Source organism: Anas acuta, chromosome Z (genome assembly GCF_963932015.1).
Source record: "Anas acuta chromosome Z, bAnaAcu1.1, whole genome shotgun sequence".
Taxonomy (NCBI): Eukaryota; Metazoa; Chordata; class Aves; order Anseriformes; family Anatidae; genus Anas; species Anas acuta.
This window is the reverse complement of record NC_089017.1, coordinates 44,377,171-44,394,169: the sequence shown is the minus strand read 5'-3', so window position 1 is coordinate 44,394,169 and position 16,999 is coordinate 44,377,171. Positions and strand designations below refer to the sequence as shown.

The window sequence follows — 16,999 nt, the reverse complement described above, 5'->3', positions numbered from 1 at the left end:
CTTGACTTGTTACATTAGCCATTCATTAATAGAATTCAAAGCAGAATTTGCATGCTTTGATTTCTGTGCATGTTTAACCTACCTTTAAGCATACTTCAGTACTATAAAATTGGTAACTTTATTTAAAATTACTGGATTATGTGTAGAAAGTAGTTTTGCGTAAAACAGATTATGTACTTACCTGTGTATTTGGCTTTCAGCATGTCATATGCACTGGGTTGTGGTGTAAGGTGGAAAGTGAGAAGGAATGCAAAACTAAACTGGATCCACCCATGGATGGAACAGACTGTGACACTGGAAAGGTATTTTTGTTTTTTTTTTAATTGCAGAAGTGGTAAAGCAATATAAATTATACTGAACACCTGATATTTAAGGAAAAAGCAGGATAAATCTTTGCATTTTTTTAAAGTTACTGCTTACCTCAATTATCATGGGAATTATACATGCATAGTAAAACTATATGTTCTATATTAGGAAGTATAGACATGGTACAAAAAAATACTTTTCGCTACAAGCACTTATATGTTTAAAAAAAGCCAAAGCCACAGATGTTTTAATCCTTACGCTGTTTTATTTCAAACTTATTTTGTTTTCATATTCTATTTATGAATGGAATGCCATTGTTTCATTGCTTATTGTAAACAGAAACATAAGCTTTCAGAGATACAAAGATCTTGGCAAAGATTTCAGATTTAGTAGACATACAGAAGGAATCAATACAGATTTGCAATTTAACTTTTTAGGATAAGCTTTGTAAAGATTTTCTTACAATGTCAGTACATCTAAAAGGGTCATTATGTGTCATATAAATGTCATTAGAAGTAAGACGTCAAAGAGAAATTAAATGATCACCTGAAGTCAGACTTAAATTAAATGTTGTCATTCAAAAGTTTTCATGTTCGAACAATCACTATCATGTGTGTATGTAACCGTAAATGAAGATAAATAAACTCAAATAGATAACACAGGAGGAGTATGCATATATCTTGGGATTTTCATGATATTGTGCTGACAGCAGTCTCCCACAGGAGTGATTTCCTCTTTTAGTCATATTCACCAAGGGCTGTCATCATCCCCCCCCTCCCACCCTAAAGTGAACAAATCAGTCAAGTAAGGTAAATTTTCATGTGGTATCATTTTACATACTGAGGAAAAAACAGGCTTTATTCATTTTCATATCTCTAAAAGTGTTACACTTGCTCTGATTTTTTGATTCTTGTAAATTTATATAGCTGGTATTTTGTCTTGAGTCAGCATTTTGAAAATCATAGACATACCTTTTGTTTATGGTTATGTTCTTTTTGCTAATGCTAGTGTACGTGTGGTAGGGAATAAGAAAGTTACTCATTAAAACCCAAAATTTTCCATTGTAAAACCATTGCCATCTCAAACTGGACACCTAAAATTAGCATGCATTTTGAACGTTATTATCTGTACCTTATTAATTCACTTGCAAAAGGTGATAATAGCACCTAATTGCACAGGACTCATTCTTAAAGGTTATGGTCGTAATTGTGAGAGCATTATGGTATGGTAGTAACACGAGTCCTAGAAAGTCTGTGAGGAAGGTAACACGACTCTCTTGTAAGGATTAAATAATTAATAAGTGTTAGAAAAAGTACTGATTCTATTTAGGATTGATGAGTTCTGTTCCAGGCTGCAGGGATACCTTTTAGAAAATTAAGCAGAAAATTAAGTAGAAAATTAAGCAGAGATCACTGAAACATCTCAGAGGATTAGATGGGATTCTTCTTGTTTACTTGATATCTGTCCAAGATGAGCTTCAGATTACGGAAGTCATTTGTTTTAGTTTCTTTGATTGTAGAGATGGAGTATTCTTGTCTTGTATTCCTCTCTTAGGATCTTAGGAAGTGATTTACTTTGTCTGGTTTCAAGCTTATTCCAGCTCTGTTATTTTGTAAGTCAAGAATTTGTGAGCACCCCTCACACCCTATATCAGGAAGATGCTATCACTGAAGAGAAGTCCATTTTGCCTACTGTATCTGAAGGAATATCTCTAAAAAATATGAGCATTTATACATGATATGGACATAGGCTACAGAACATACCATTGAATAGTTGGATAGTTTTTGAGTGAGAAATTGCTATTATCTTGGGAAATCATATATACGTATACAATTATTGAGGTGATATTCTAAAGTTCTTTAAATGTCAGAAATTCAGTTAAATTTCTCAGCACTACTTTATGGAGGCTTTAATTTCTCTGTCTTTGAACACAAGTTATGAATAAACTCTCATTTTCTTTCATAGTATAGTTACAACTTATAAATTACTATGCCACTTTATTACACAACTTACACAATTATATAATTATACATGTATATTTATAATATACATTATATATAGTACTATATAATATATATATTATACTATATATATATAGTGTATATATATAGTACTATATAGTACTATATATAGTACAATCATATAACCTGTTATACAACTAAATTATAACTTACATTATATTTTTACGGTATATAATTTATACATATATAATATATATATATATACATATATATGTATACATATACATAATTATATATGAATATACATATATATGTACATACATATATATAATTATATTTATACAGTATATAATTGTAATAGCATATTACAATTGTCACTGGATAATGAGTGATAAAGCACTGGTTGAATTGGTGCTAGTGAACTAAACTAGTCCAGTGAACAGCCCTGAACACTGTGCTGTGATTATCCTTACAGTTCAGCTGGTGGATGATCCCTGCAGTGGGTTTTGGCTGGACCTAAAAACAGTTTCCTAGGCAATATGCTAGCTCAAACAAAGGGGGCCACATGGTCTGGAAACGAAAAACCTGTTCCAGGAGGCACCCTGTGTTGGTAATGAACTCGATATTGAAGTTGTGGACAAAACTTGCACATGATACTTAGCCACTGAGCTAGAAAAAGGACATTAGCTGTTATATTTACTAGAACAGAAAAGAAAGCTAAATAGAACAGTAGGAAAAGATACTGCTGAATTATATGAAAACTGTGTATTGAACAATGTTTTTGTTGTGCTTCCCACGTGCTTGCGGAGCAATTATTTTTTTTTTTATATATGTGATGATTTATTTACCTAAAAGCTGAATTTTCATCTAGTGGTGTAAGGCTGGAGAATGCATCAATCGGACTTCTTTTATGGAGCATATGGAGGGGGAGTGGAGCACGTGGAGCACTTGCAGCCGTACTTGCAACACTGGAATCAGCAGTCGACAGCGCAAATGCCCTGGGTAAAAATAAGTTCAGGCTTCCATTGCTGCTCATCTGTATTTCTGAACAGAATTTAAATCTTTATGTTAGAGAAACACATTCAAATATAGTTGTTCTAGACACAAGCAAGTAATTTTTTATGAATACTCAAAAAGACATAAGAGAATAAGTATTCGATTTTTTTTTTTTTATTGCATAGTAACATTATTTTTCCATTTTTCTGTTTTTCTCAAAATCTTAGGTTATGGGAGAACACAACTTTTACTTTAAGCTTAACCTGGAGAAGAAACAAAAAATTAAATCCATAGTTTTTGACTTGCAGAGTCAGTACATAATTCTTGTTTGTACTTTTTATTTATTTATTTATTTGTTTGTTTATTGGTGGTGGAGAAAATTGTCTTCTGTATCATTTGGAGATCCAGGGAATTGCAGCTTGTACAAAGAGATCTTTTTTTGCCAGTTTTTCAGACAGTTAGAATATCTAGTATCTAGAGTATCTATAGAAACAAGATATAGAAACTTCTTTTCTTCTGAAAATGAAAACCTTGTGCCATTGGGGATAAAGAGATTTTTACCACTGACTTGAATGGTGTATAACTATATCTCATTAGCCAGATAAAATATGCTTTCCTTTTAATTACTGAGTGCCACATTCTTCTGTGGTTTACTTACACAACGAGAAAAAATGGAAAAATAGGCAGAGAAGTGGGTACAGGCTACAGTAGGTAATTAATGCAGAGTAGAATAGAGTAGTGTAGAGCAGAGCAGAGCAGAATATGTGATTTAGGAAAATAGAGAACAAAAAAGAAAATGAAGGATGAAAGGCAATATAATAGACTGGGGGGGAGGGGAAGATGACAAAAATGATGAATTCAAAGCAAGAAGTTTGCATAATGAAACATGAGGAAAATTTGTATATGGCTGTACAAAAGAGTAGTATTTTAACAGAAACCTTCGATAAGCAAAATGCTATGTTTCCTCCTATCTAAATGCCACTTCCAGAATCATGTCTAAAATCTATTTGTAGAATTCAGTAACGTCTTAATTTCACTTTAGTACATTTTTCTACATAAGATTCCCAATAATTATTCCAGTTTTCAGAATTCACTATTCTTTTGCCTTTTTCATTAACACCTGTAAGAACAATTTGTGCAACCAGAAAGTAACAGTATGAGCTTTGTAACAACTAAATTAAAAAAATAAAAATAAAAAAAAAAAAGAGAGGTAGCAAATCTGAAGTAATACAGATATTATGTGCTTTCACTCGCACATTCCTCTCAGTCCATCAAGAGAAAAATCATTTGAACTGCATCAAAACTGCAGCTGAGGTTCTGCTAATGGAACACACCAACTAACCCTAGTACTTCTTTGGGGTCAAGTGTAAGTTATGATTTATTATCATAACTTGACTCATATTAATAATAATCATTATCTGTAATGTAATAGGTCCAAACAGAAGTCAAATATGTTTTGTTCTGTGACTTTGATTTCTTTCTGAGTGATTTCTTAATATTGTATGCCGGCAAAATACCACTTGAATTGAATTGAATTTGTGTATGACCTAAGTAAGTTATGCTGTAAGTCTGACAAAACATTACAAACAATAAAGCATGATATTTATGCCATCTTTTGTAGTCTAGGCATTGAAGGAGAGTGTCACGGTCCCATGATGCAGTATAAAATATGCGAAAATCCTTCTTGTCCTGCTGGTGTGCCTGCCTTCAGAGACTGGCAGTGCCAGGCTTTCAGTGTCAGATCTTCGTATCAGAAGCACGTGCACCAGTGGCAGGCTGTGATCGATGATGGTAAGTGTAGGCCATTCCCAACTTGTTATGATATATTTTGTTTAATAAACAACAACAATAATAATAAATAACCAAACAATAACACACACACAAAGAATTAAGGTTGGAAAATGGTTATTTTGTGACATTAGCAGAATTGTAAGAACTAGGAATAAAGAAATTCCTGGAATGACACAGAATTACTGTAAGTATGTGTTACCGTATTTTAAGCAGTTCTTTATTGCCAGTTATATTTTACTCTTGAAATAAATTATCAGAAAACATTACAAAGCACAGATTTGGCTGAATCCTGAAAAATATGATCACAAACTTATTTTAGTATATATAGTTAAAAAAAATAAAAAAATAAAAAAATTTCTTTGGGTACTAATCTTCTGAAGAAAACACAATGAAAACTTACGAAAACTTGTCAGACAGTTTTCATGAGGCTTGTATGTTATCTTGTATTCAGAGTAAGGGGAACTCTCCATAGGTACTTATCTGGTGAATCAGTTTGGCTTTGTTTTACTAAATTTCATTTTAGTAAAAAAAAAACATGATTTATATCCTAAAGGATAATGAGTTTTCAGCCTGACTTAAAATAACTAAGTCATCTGATGAAAAATCTCTACAGTCTTCTATTTCCTGTTGAGGGTTATGCATGGTTGTTTCATCTAAGTTTGTTCTTAGAAACCGTGTAGTCCTAAGCTGTCCTCCAGGAAACACAAACCTAGAGACCAGTGAAAGAATTCCAGTGCTACAGAAATCCATTGCTCCCAAATTCATACTAATTTGTCTTATTGACATTTACTGGAGCCTAATTGCACACCATATCCAAAGTAGTTGCTGTGTTTAAGTAAGGTTACCTATAGTATGTTGAAGTTATCTAGTGTTGTTGATTGATGAGATGGTCCTGAGGGAACTGGTATATGCAGTTGCTGAGCCAGTACTGGTCATATTTGAGAAGCTGTGGCAGTCCAGTGAATTTCCCACTGACTGGAAGAGGCAGAACATAACCCCCATTTTTAAAAAGGGAAAAAAGGAAGGCCTGGAGAACAGCAGGCCAGTCCATCTCACCTCTGTTCCTGGCAAGATCATGGAGCAGATCCTCCTGGAAACTATGCTATGGCACATGGAAAATAGGGAGGTGATTGGTGACAGCCAGCATGGCTTCACTGAGGGCAGATTGTGTGTAACAAATTGTGCCTGGTATAGTCTTCTATACCAGGGTTACAGCATTGGTGTATAGGGGAAGAGCAACTGATGTCATCTACCTGGACTTGCACAAAGCATTTGACACTGCCCCCCATGATATCCTTGCCTCTAACCTGGAGAGACATGGATTTGATGAATGGACCACTTGGCGAGTAAGGAAATGGCAGGATGGCAGCATTTAAAGAGTTGCAGTCAACAGCTCAAATTCCAAGTGGAAATCAGTGATGAGTGTTGGACTTCAGGGATGAGTGTTGGACTTCAGGGATCAGTATTGGGACTGTCACTGTTTAACATCTTTGCTGGTGACATGGACAGTAGGATCAAGTGTACCCTCAGCACATTTGCCAATGAAACCAATCTGTGTGCTACAGCTGATACACTAGAGGGAAGAAATGCCAGGACATGGACAGGCCTGAGAGGTGGGCCTGTGCAACTCTCATGAAGTTCAACGAGGCCATGAGAGAGTCACAAAATCATAGAATGCTTTGTGTTGGAAGGGACCTGAAAGATAACCTAGTTACAACCCCCCTGCCACACCTTCTACTAGATTAGGTTGCCTAAAGCCACATCCAGTCCGGTCTTGAGCACTTAAAGGGAGGGGGCATCCACAAATTATCCGGGCAACCTGTTCCAGTGTCTCACCACCCTCAGAGTAGAGGGTTTCTTCCTAATTACTAATCTATATCTACCTTCATTTAGTATAAAACCATTCCTATCACTGCACTCCCTGGCAGAGTCACTCTCCTGCTTTCTTGTAGGCTCCCTTTAGTTACTGGAAGGCTACTATATAGTCTCCCTGGAGCCTTCTCTTCTCCAGGCGGAACAACTCCAGCTCTCTCAGACAGTCTTCATAAGAGAAGGTGCTCTAATTGTCCTCATGCTCTAATTGTCCTCAGTGCTCTAATTGTCCTCATGACCCTCCTCTGGACATGCACCAACAGATCCATGCCCTTCTTGTTCTGGTGGCCCCAGAGCAGAGACTCTGTGGGGGGTCTCACAAGAGCAGAGTAGAGGAAGAGAATCATTTCCCTCAACCTGCTGGCCATGCTTCTTTTGAAGCAGCCCAGGATATGGGTGGCTTTCTGCGCTGCAGGTGCACATTGACAGCTCATGTTGAGCTTCTCATCAGTCAACACACCCAGGTCCTTCTCCTCAGGGCCATTCTCAATCCATTCTCTGCCCAGCCTGTATTTGTGCTTAGGATTGCCCCAGCCAAGGTGCAGGGCTTTGCACATGGCCTTGCTGAACTTTATGGGGTTTAAATGGGACCACCTCTCAAGCCTCTCTAGGTCACTCTGGATGGTATCTCTTCCCTACAGCATGTCAACTGCACCACAAAGCTTGGTGTAGTCAGCAAAATTACTGAGGGTGCTCTCGATCTCACTGCCCATCTTACCAGCAAAGTTGTTAAACAGCACTGGTCCTAATACTGACCGCATAGGAACGCCACTCATCATAGGTCTCCATGTAGACATTGTGCTGTTGACCGCAACTATTTAAGTGTGACCGTCCAGTCAGTTCCTTACCCACTGAGTGGCCCATCCATCAAATCCATGTCTCTCCAGGTTAGAGACAAGGACATCATGGGGAACAGTGTCAAATGCTTTGTGCAAGTCCAGGTAGATGACATCAGTTGCTCTTCCCCTATTCACTAATGCTGTAACCCCATTGGAGGTGGCCACCAGATTTGTCAGGCATAATCTGCCCTCAGTGAAGCCATGCTGGCTGTCACCAATCACCTCCCTATTTTCCATGTGCCTTAGTGTAGTTTCCAGGAGGATCTGCTCCATGATCTTGCCAGGTACATAGGTGAGATGGACTGGCCTGTAGTTCCCCAGGTCCCTTTTTAAAAATGGGGTTATGTTCTGCCTCTTCCAGTCAGTGGGAACTTCACTGGACTGCCAAAATTTCTCAGATGTGATGGGCTTAGCAACTTCATTCACCAGTTTCCTCAGGACCCTTGGATGCGTCTCATCAGGTCTCATTGGCACCTTCAGAACTTGTGCACCTTGAAGTTCTTTAGCTGGTCTTGAACCTGATCTTCTCCTGTAGTGTGAGGTTCTTCATTCTCCAAACCCCTGGCTTTGCCTTCTGGGGCCTGGGCTATGTGGCTGGAGCTTTTTCTGGTGAAGACTGAGGCAAAAGATTCATTGAATACTTCAGCTTTCTTCATATCCCAAGTAACCAGATATCCTGTTTCCTTCCAGACAGGGACCTGATTTTCCCTGGTCTTTTGTTTTTGATGTACCTACCTATAGAAGACTTTCTTGTTGCCCGTGATGTCCCTGGCCAAATTTAATTCTAATAGGGCTTTGGCTTCCCTAACCTGATCCCTGCTACTCAGACTATTTCTCTGTATTCTTCCCAGGTATATGTCCCTCCCTGCTTCTACCCTCTGTAGGCCTCCTTTTTCTGTTTGGCCAGGAGCTCTTTGCTCATCCATGCAGGTTTCCTGGGGTTTTTGCATGACTTCTTCTTTGCTGGGATGCATCACTCCTGAGCTTGGAGGAGGTGATCCTTAGATATTAACCATCTGTCTCAGTTTTCTTTTCACTTTTCCCTCCAGCGCTTTGTCCCATGGTACTCTACCAAGCAGGTCTCTGAAGAGAGCAAAGTCTGCTCTGCCAAAGTCCAGGATACTGATATTGCTGTGATTTCTACAAATTTTTGTCTCTTTGATTTTAGTGTCCTTACAAAATTTTTAGGTTGTAAATCTTGATAAGCTGTTCCTTTGAAAAATGCTTATACATGCTGTTCTTAAAGCTACCAGGTGACATTCAAATTCCGTTTTAAGCAGTATAACAGGAGTGCAGCATGCACAAACTCAGGCTGAGACTAATGCTTCTGAACTAGAGATGGCTGTGTCTGACAGGCTGGCAACAGAGATCACATCTTTTTGTACCTTCCCGCAGAGATGCTCAGAGGCTGTGTTGATTTTAGTGTATTAAATGTGCCCAGACCACTCTCTGATGTGAGCTGGTAGAGAATGCCTGTATCCACACTTCTCAGTTCTTTGGCACTCTGAAAAGGATGATGACATCCAAACAGCTTTTTGGAAATGCTCCTTTGCAGGTGGCAATTTCCAGTCTAGACCCAGCTAATGCTAGTTGGCACGGGTGAAAAATGTGCCATGGAGTGTTTTGCAGTTTAACTGTATAGACAGTAGAGTTCCAGTGCCCTTGAATGTTTCCTGGAACTGTTTAATTTACTAATAAAAATGCACTCCAGGAATCTAAAAGTCAGCATGAAGTCAGAGTCATGTAGATTGTGTCCAAGTGAAATCAGTTTCAAGTTCAGGATTGACATTATCCTTTCAAAAATCTGCAAAAGCTTGGGAAGAAGTTCTGAGTTAGTATACTTGTGATTAAAGGTATAAAAAAGTCATGTAATTTTGTACTTGGTTGACCACTGACAGGAGACTTTATTTTATTTTATTTTATTTGTTATTACTTTGGCAGTGGTGAAGCAAACTTCATTATTTATAAATGATGACCCTGAGGAATACATGGATACATAGGATATGATTACTTTTTTATTCTTTTCAAAATGAGAAATGATTTGCAGAATGCTGTAGAAATGATTTTCAGAATGCTGTAGAAATGCAGTAGAAAATTGCCTGACCTTGGTAAAGATGTTGGACAGAATGTGTTCAGTATTTAGTCTTTTTTTTTTTCCTTTTTTTTAATGTGGGTTTTGTAAATCCGTATATTTTTCTTCCCAGGGTGTTTCAGTTACTTAATTTTTTTCTCTTTGACCTGCATAGTTATAAAATCTGGAAAGTGTTAAGTTTCTTTTTTAACCAATATTTATGATCTGCCAGAAGTATGGTAGAATGAAAGTATAGATTACAACCAAAATATTCCAACAGCTGTAATGTGCATATTCTTAATTGTAACAATGAACATGACATGAGTACGATGTAGGCCAAGTTTATAGCACAAGTATGTTCTAGCAGGAAAAAGAACTTGAGTTCTTCAAACAGATGAGAAAAGGATCAAAACTGTTGTGTTTTTTTCACTGTATCTAAGATAACTTTTTATGCTAACTTAGATCCATACCGTGAAGGTAAGCATATGTTAGTTTTAAAATACTGTTGATAATAATTTTTGTTACCTGACGTTTTGTGAACTCATTTATTTATTTTATTTATTTATTGTTTCCATCAATTGCTACTACAGAAAAACCCTGTGCCTTATTCTGTTCACCGGCTGGAAAAGATCAGCCCATTCTTCTAACAGAAAAGGTGATGGATGGGACTTCTTGTGGCCAGCATGGGTTAGATATCTGTGCAGATGGTAGATGCCAGGTATGAGTTACTCCTTTAGAAACTGGATACATATGCACATGGATGCAGGTGCATACATTTGTTATGCATATGTGCTATTTCTTTGATGGAATGTTGCAATATGCATGACCAAGACTGAATGTCTCTCTATGTACCATACTAAAATATTTTAAACTCTTTTCACTTGCAACACAGTAACTGAAGTAACTGAAGTTTTAGCTTCAGGAATGTGTCTCTCTGATATGGCTGATTACAAGAAACTGCAGCAGATTGGAGCATAAGTGTTACTGATTTCAACTTTGATAGATGAGGATGTCGCAGCCTTCAAAGGCTGGGAAATTTTGCTATGGCGTGTGGATATGTGTGCTTAGTTCTGTCAACAGTACAAAATTTTACAGCTAAATAAACCAAAGAAACTGAATTGCAGATAACTAAAGTAGAGTGCTTCCGCTATTCACGATCCTGAGAATTTATTTGGTTCATAGAAGTTCTTTTGTCTCTTTTATAGTGCCTCACATGGAAACTCTTTCATATGAAAATCCCACAGAGCTGTTTATTTCCTTGGTCCGCTTACCATTGCACACCTTGAATTAAGTAGAAACCTTTAACAGAAATGATTTTGCTAGATACTATAATAACTTAAGTAAATTAAATATTTGTAGATGCATGCATGCATTTATATATGCATACAAATGCGTGTATGTGTATAATAAGTCTCGAGTGACTGGGCACATGCAACATGTATGCACTTAAGTACTTCATTGAACTGGAGTTTTTGCTCATGAGATAAAAATTAGAGTTTTAATCACAAAGATGATGTATAACCCACCTTTTTTTCTTGAAAAAAATATCTTTTATTATCCACTTTTTGCATCTGTCTGGCTAATAAAGCCAAATAATAATAATAATAATAATAACACTACTAAACCGGTTTCTTGGCATATGAAGAGGCAGAGTATTAATGAAATTTGAATGTTTAATTTATAAGATCTTTCACATTTAACTTGTCTGTTCAAACAGATGAGGAGGGACTTATGGTCTACAGCTGTGGAGTTAAATATTTAAATCTTGCAGATATACCATTTTAGATACACAGGTCTTTGAACACTTATGCCTTAAAACATATTTTAAATTCTATATATTTTATTTTAAGGTAGAATCACTAACAAGAATTGTATGCATAGAGAGAAGTAACAATTTTCATATGGTCGGAAATGAGCTGATCTTTAATAGACTACAGTTTCTGTTGTTATGGGAATTCTTTATTTCCTTTTTAGCGTAGCTTTTACCTTCACCATTTATGTTGAAAATGTGTTTAAGTTTTATTGGTTTTATCAGTGCATTTATGCTGTGCACGAGATTACTTTGTGATGTCTTCTCTCGTCTCTAAAAAGTTTTTATTTCGTATCAGGCCAATACATGAAATTAACTCTATTTCTATTGTCAAGCTAGCAGTGATTTTTAACAATAGAAATGCATTTAAGATAGTAATGTGAAAGTGCTTGAGTAAACACTATTTGTTTCAAACCAAATACTTTTCCATAAAGCACATATAAATTGTGTATAAATCTTTCATTAGGTGGCCCTTTACCATTATGGGAGTGGCAAAGAATCTGCTGTATTTTGAATCAAAAGCTGCGCAAGTTGCAATCACTGGGCACTAAAGCCTATTCAGTGCTTTGCACAGTAGCCCATCCATCAGTGCCAGGAGATGCCAGAGAGAGGTGGGAGCACATGTGTGTCCCTCTTAGAAAGCAGCTAATATTGTTGGCTAACCATATAAGAAGACAGAGTGCAGCAATCTGAGGAAGCCTAACATCAGTGCTGGGTCACAATGATTAGGTCATCTTGAACAAGATGCCCACTCATAAGTGCAGCCTTATGAAAAATGTCGCCTGTCTCTCAATAGCTTTATTTTCTCCTCCCATAGAAATTTGGCTGTGATGGTATATTAGGATCTCTGGCTCGTGAAGATCATTGTGGAGTGTGCAATGGTAATGGAAAGTCATGCAAAGTTATTAAAGGTGATTTTAACCACACCAGAGGAGCTGGTAAGTTCATCTACTTTGTAGACTCAGAAAAGCATTAACTGCTTTGATTGCTTTGAGTATTACAAACTAGGGTATGCTTTTCAAACTGATGCAGTTTCTCACTATTTCAGACCCTACAAAGGAGATTTTTGAAACTAATCCTACCCTGATCATATGTTCAATGTTTAAGATACAAGCAAATTATTATTATTAAATTGCTGCAAAATAACATTGTTTTAATTTTATACAAAATTATTGAATTATATGATTTATATGTAATTAAACACATTATTTCATAGGAAAACATGATTGCTAAAAATTTGCAATTTTTTCTTGGTGTTTATAAGTAAATAAACAATACATTCTTACATTGTTTAGATAATTTAATGTTCTTCAAAATAAATGATCTTAACTATGATCTGTTAACTAGAGTAATGTCATTAAAACAAGCAGTTGGAGAATATAAAATCAAATGTGTGAAGTCTTATATCCTTTGCATTATTTTATGCTAGTATCAACATGTTTTAAAAAGTAAATAAATTTTCTGATGCAGAATGAATATTAGATTTTCAAACAGTCCTGTGATCTGTTCTTTGAAAGAGGTGAATTGACTAGCTACTGCACAGTGGTGTTTGCAGAGCAGAGGATTGAAATCCTAATAGTGTTCACTGTGCACCATTTATGCCTTCTCTTAAAGAAAAGTCTTCCCTTTCAAACAGTGATTTACCAACTGTTTTCAGCATTTGTTTGCGATTACACTTTCAGTTTCTTGTATAGAAAATGTGCAGAATTTCAAGTCAGTAAGTAAATCACATCATAAATTACTGTAATTAGAAGCAGACTATATCTTTGAACAATCAAGGACTTCAATGCATTTACTTAAATGCATACTTAAAAAAAATTAAAATAAAATAAGAAATGTATAATCATCAGATAGTTATGTCTGGCCTTGTCTTAAGGTAATATAGAACAGGGATCCCAAACCATGGCTGAGTCTTGAGGACTACAGATCAAAAACTATGGAGAAGGTGACTGCTAATAAATGGCAATATGTCAGCTCTCTTCCATAGCTAGTGCAAATATCCAAACACTTCTAAAGATTTTTCAGGATTTTATGTCAATCCACATTATTATAGTATTGCCATCTAAACATAGCTGTGTTGTTTTCCTTCTCAAGAAGCTGGAATATCAGCAATACATAGAATTATTAGCTCTTAAGGGAATTAAATAATGCTGTTTTGCAGCTATCTAATTTTCAAGTTTTAAGACTAAAATTTTGAAAAATTATTATAAGTGCTCAGTATTTGCTTATAAAACTTTGCATAGCTACACAGGATAAATATTTTTTACTATCTACTTTTTGAAGTTCACTTAAATAATCTATAATGTGATTTTATTTATAACATTCTTTGTTGTACAGTGTTTTCCACCTGCATTGCCTTTTCACCCCTTTTTACTTAGAGAAAATGGCTCAACAGCATGTGTTAATCCCACACAGTAAGGAAACAATTTTAATGCAATACAACTAACTAATAAATATACTTCCAAAGTCATTCATAACAGGGGTTGAATGTTTTAGCAAGAAACCTGGAGTACAAAACATTTACCAAAACAAACAGTGTGATGGTGTTTACTTTCTGGTGCCATATCATTTGTCCTTACATGCTGAATGAAATTGGAATTTGTCTGGTCTGGTAGTGATAATAATACTATTCTACTTGGCTGGAGACAGCTTTATCTGCCCCATCTCCAGTCTGCTCCAGCATCACTAATTCAGGTTATGTTTCACTTTTCTATCCTCTTAATATTACATCATAGTATATGTGTATTACACATAATACAGTTTCATTTTTGTTAACAATTTTAACATTTTTCAAAGACTCTCAAGACATTGTTATATAAATTATAATTTGTTACAGTTAAAACAGAAAATAAACAAGAAAGAAAAAAACATACAAAATGTCCTTTTCCATACTTTTGTATTTAACATAGTACATATGGTCTCATGCCTAGGTTATGTGGAAGCTTTGGTGATACCTGCAGGAGCACGAAGAATCAAAGTTGTGGAAGAAAAACCAGCTCACAGTTATTTAGGTTAGTGTTCATGTCCTGTTTGGATCAACACTGAAGAGAGCTAGCTAAACATGCTTGTGTAATTAAACAAAAATATATGTAGAAAACATTGAAAATAACCTTTAAAGAAATTTTGTAGAAATTGCATAACATTTGGCTATTGCACTTTTTTTTTTTGTTTGTTTGAACTTTCATCTCTTCTCATTTACAGAAATATTCAAAGAATTAGTTCAGATATCAGAAAAATTCCCCGTTGCAGGATTTTCAGTGCTTTATGTCGAGAACACATATGAAAACACTTCACGTTGAAGCTAGTGAAAAGTTTTATGCTGAAACATGGAATAATTTCTGCTTAGCCAAAAAAAAATAAAAAATGCACTGACCGATCAATACACAGGAAATTACCAACAAAGTCAAATGAAAGCTCTAAAGTTAAACTAAGAAAGCACAAAAATATTTATTTGGATAATTTCAAATCATCTAAATGTTTTCATGGGCAAATGTAATCACAATTATTTTTTTTTAGTTTTTACTTTTTTTATGGAATTACATTTCATTGAAAATTTGTTTTTTGTTTTTAATGAGTTGTAGAGCTGTTGTCTAGGAAAGTATAATTTGTAATTGTTGTTATGGTTAATGTTGTTGTGGTATAAGTGAAATACCATAAATATTTAGTGAACTGCTTGTAGCTTAAATTGAGAGAAACTTAATACAAGAAATAGGACAATGAAATGAAAAATTGCCCGATTTGTCCCCTGTTCTTAGTTCTGTTCATAAGTTATATTTACATTTTAAGGAACTTTTTACTCAGTACTTTAACTAAGAGAACATAAAAAATATCAAGTCTTAGTTATGACAGTTGACATTATTAATGTGTGACTGTTGGTTTGTCATGAGGGCTGTGCCTATCCTGTTAAAATATCACAGGAGATTTAGAGTTCTGGATTGTTTCATTGTGCACCAATGGAGCTTGAGATGGAGGTCTGAGTGTCAAATCGATAACAGAAGTTTCATTTTCTTAGTTTTCCAAGTTTTCTTTTTTTTCATCCTATGTATCTGCTGTGTTATCATATGCAGACAAGTGAAGTACTGCTTAGTTTTTATTTTTTAAATAATGTAAAAATAAATAAAAGCTGGAGTTGTATTTAAGGAAATTAATTCATTTTCATAAATAGCAAGCTTTCCTCCCTTAACAGGGACGCAAAAAGAATTATAATTCTTTTTATGAAATCATATCAGATATGCTGCTTGTTTTTGAAAGGTGCTAATTAGCATTAATCAGCTTTTCATTGATTGTCACTTTAATTCAGCTTTTATTGTAGCTAACGTCAGTCTGAATCATTGAGATTTTTTAAGACTTTATGTGGAAGCAGGAAAATATCTCTTATTTTGGATTAAAACCTAGGTTTTCACACTTTTTTCTTTCTTTTATTAGCAAAAGGTATTTAAATTAAACTTTATTCAATTTCAGCGGATTTATTCTGAAAGCATGAAAAAATTGAATTTAATAGGAGTAACAATTTAAATGTTAACACTTTTGACTTGGAGTAATAACATTGCCATTTTAGTGAAGAAGGTATAAACATTTCACCTTAGAAACAATATTTTTCAGAAAATTGAATAAAAGTGTGAAATACAGTGCAAATTAAATTCTATGTTTCTGATTTATTTTTATGTTACGGTTCTGTATGTTAATTTTACATTGCATAGCACTTTGCTCTCTGGGTTTTTGAACTTGAAACAAGTCAGTATAGGCCAACAGTATTCCTGCTTGGCTAATTTTCATAAGACCTTTTTTTTTTTTTTTTTTTTGTATGGTATAGCTCAAATAGTATAGCTCAAATAATTAATAACTTTATAGTTGAAGATACAGCTGTAAGCATAAGGTAGCCCAGCATACACAAAGAGCTGTGGCTTACAAAGTAGAAGCTAATTTAAACTGCTGGAAAATTCGATCCCTGTTGTACAGCACAGGTCAAATACAGAGACAATCAAAGTAAAATGCCGTTCTCTGGATTTACTAGGTGATCAGAAAACAATGTCACTGTGATATGGAAGCTTCCATGATGATGCTAAACTGACCAGTAAAACCACAGTCCATAGCAGTAAATCTTCAGAGGAATTCTTTCTGAACACATCAGATACCTTTATCTGAGGTATATCAACATTTAACACAGTTGCAGGAGCTCTGGCATCCTAGAAGAAAAGATAAAGTGTGACTTGCAACTGCATTTACTGAATTGATGACTCTGTCAAGGTCTGTCCTCTTTTCTCCCCTCTGGGGAGGTAGAAGCAGTGATGACCCACAGATCCCCTTCAGTGAGGTTTTCTTTACAGTTTTGAAAGAATTACATACTCTTTTA

The 16,999-nt window shown here is 35.3% G+C and overlaps 1 protein-coding gene across 2 annotated transcripts in view; it reads left to right on the top strand.

Moving 5' to 3' along the window:
- The window catches only part of ADAMTS19 (ADAM metallopeptidase with thrombospondin type 1 motif 19), a 163,081-nt gene that overhangs the window by 107,321 nt on the left and 38,761 nt on the right, over positions 1–16,999 (top strand). For both annotated transcript variants that reach the window (XM_068666760.1, XM_068666759.1), the window contains exons 11-16: positions 201–302; positions 3,139–3,269; positions 4,885–5,054; positions 10,427–10,554; positions 12,464–12,584; positions 14,577–14,657. In XM_068666760.1, the coding sequence (XP_068522861.1) occupies positions 201–302; positions 3,139–3,269; positions 4,885–5,054; positions 10,427–10,554; positions 12,464–12,584; positions 14,577–14,657 (733 nt within the window). The remainder of the gene's footprint in view (positions 1–200; positions 303–3,138; positions 3,270–4,884; positions 5,055–10,426; positions 10,555–12,463; positions 12,585–14,576; positions 14,658–16,999) is intronic.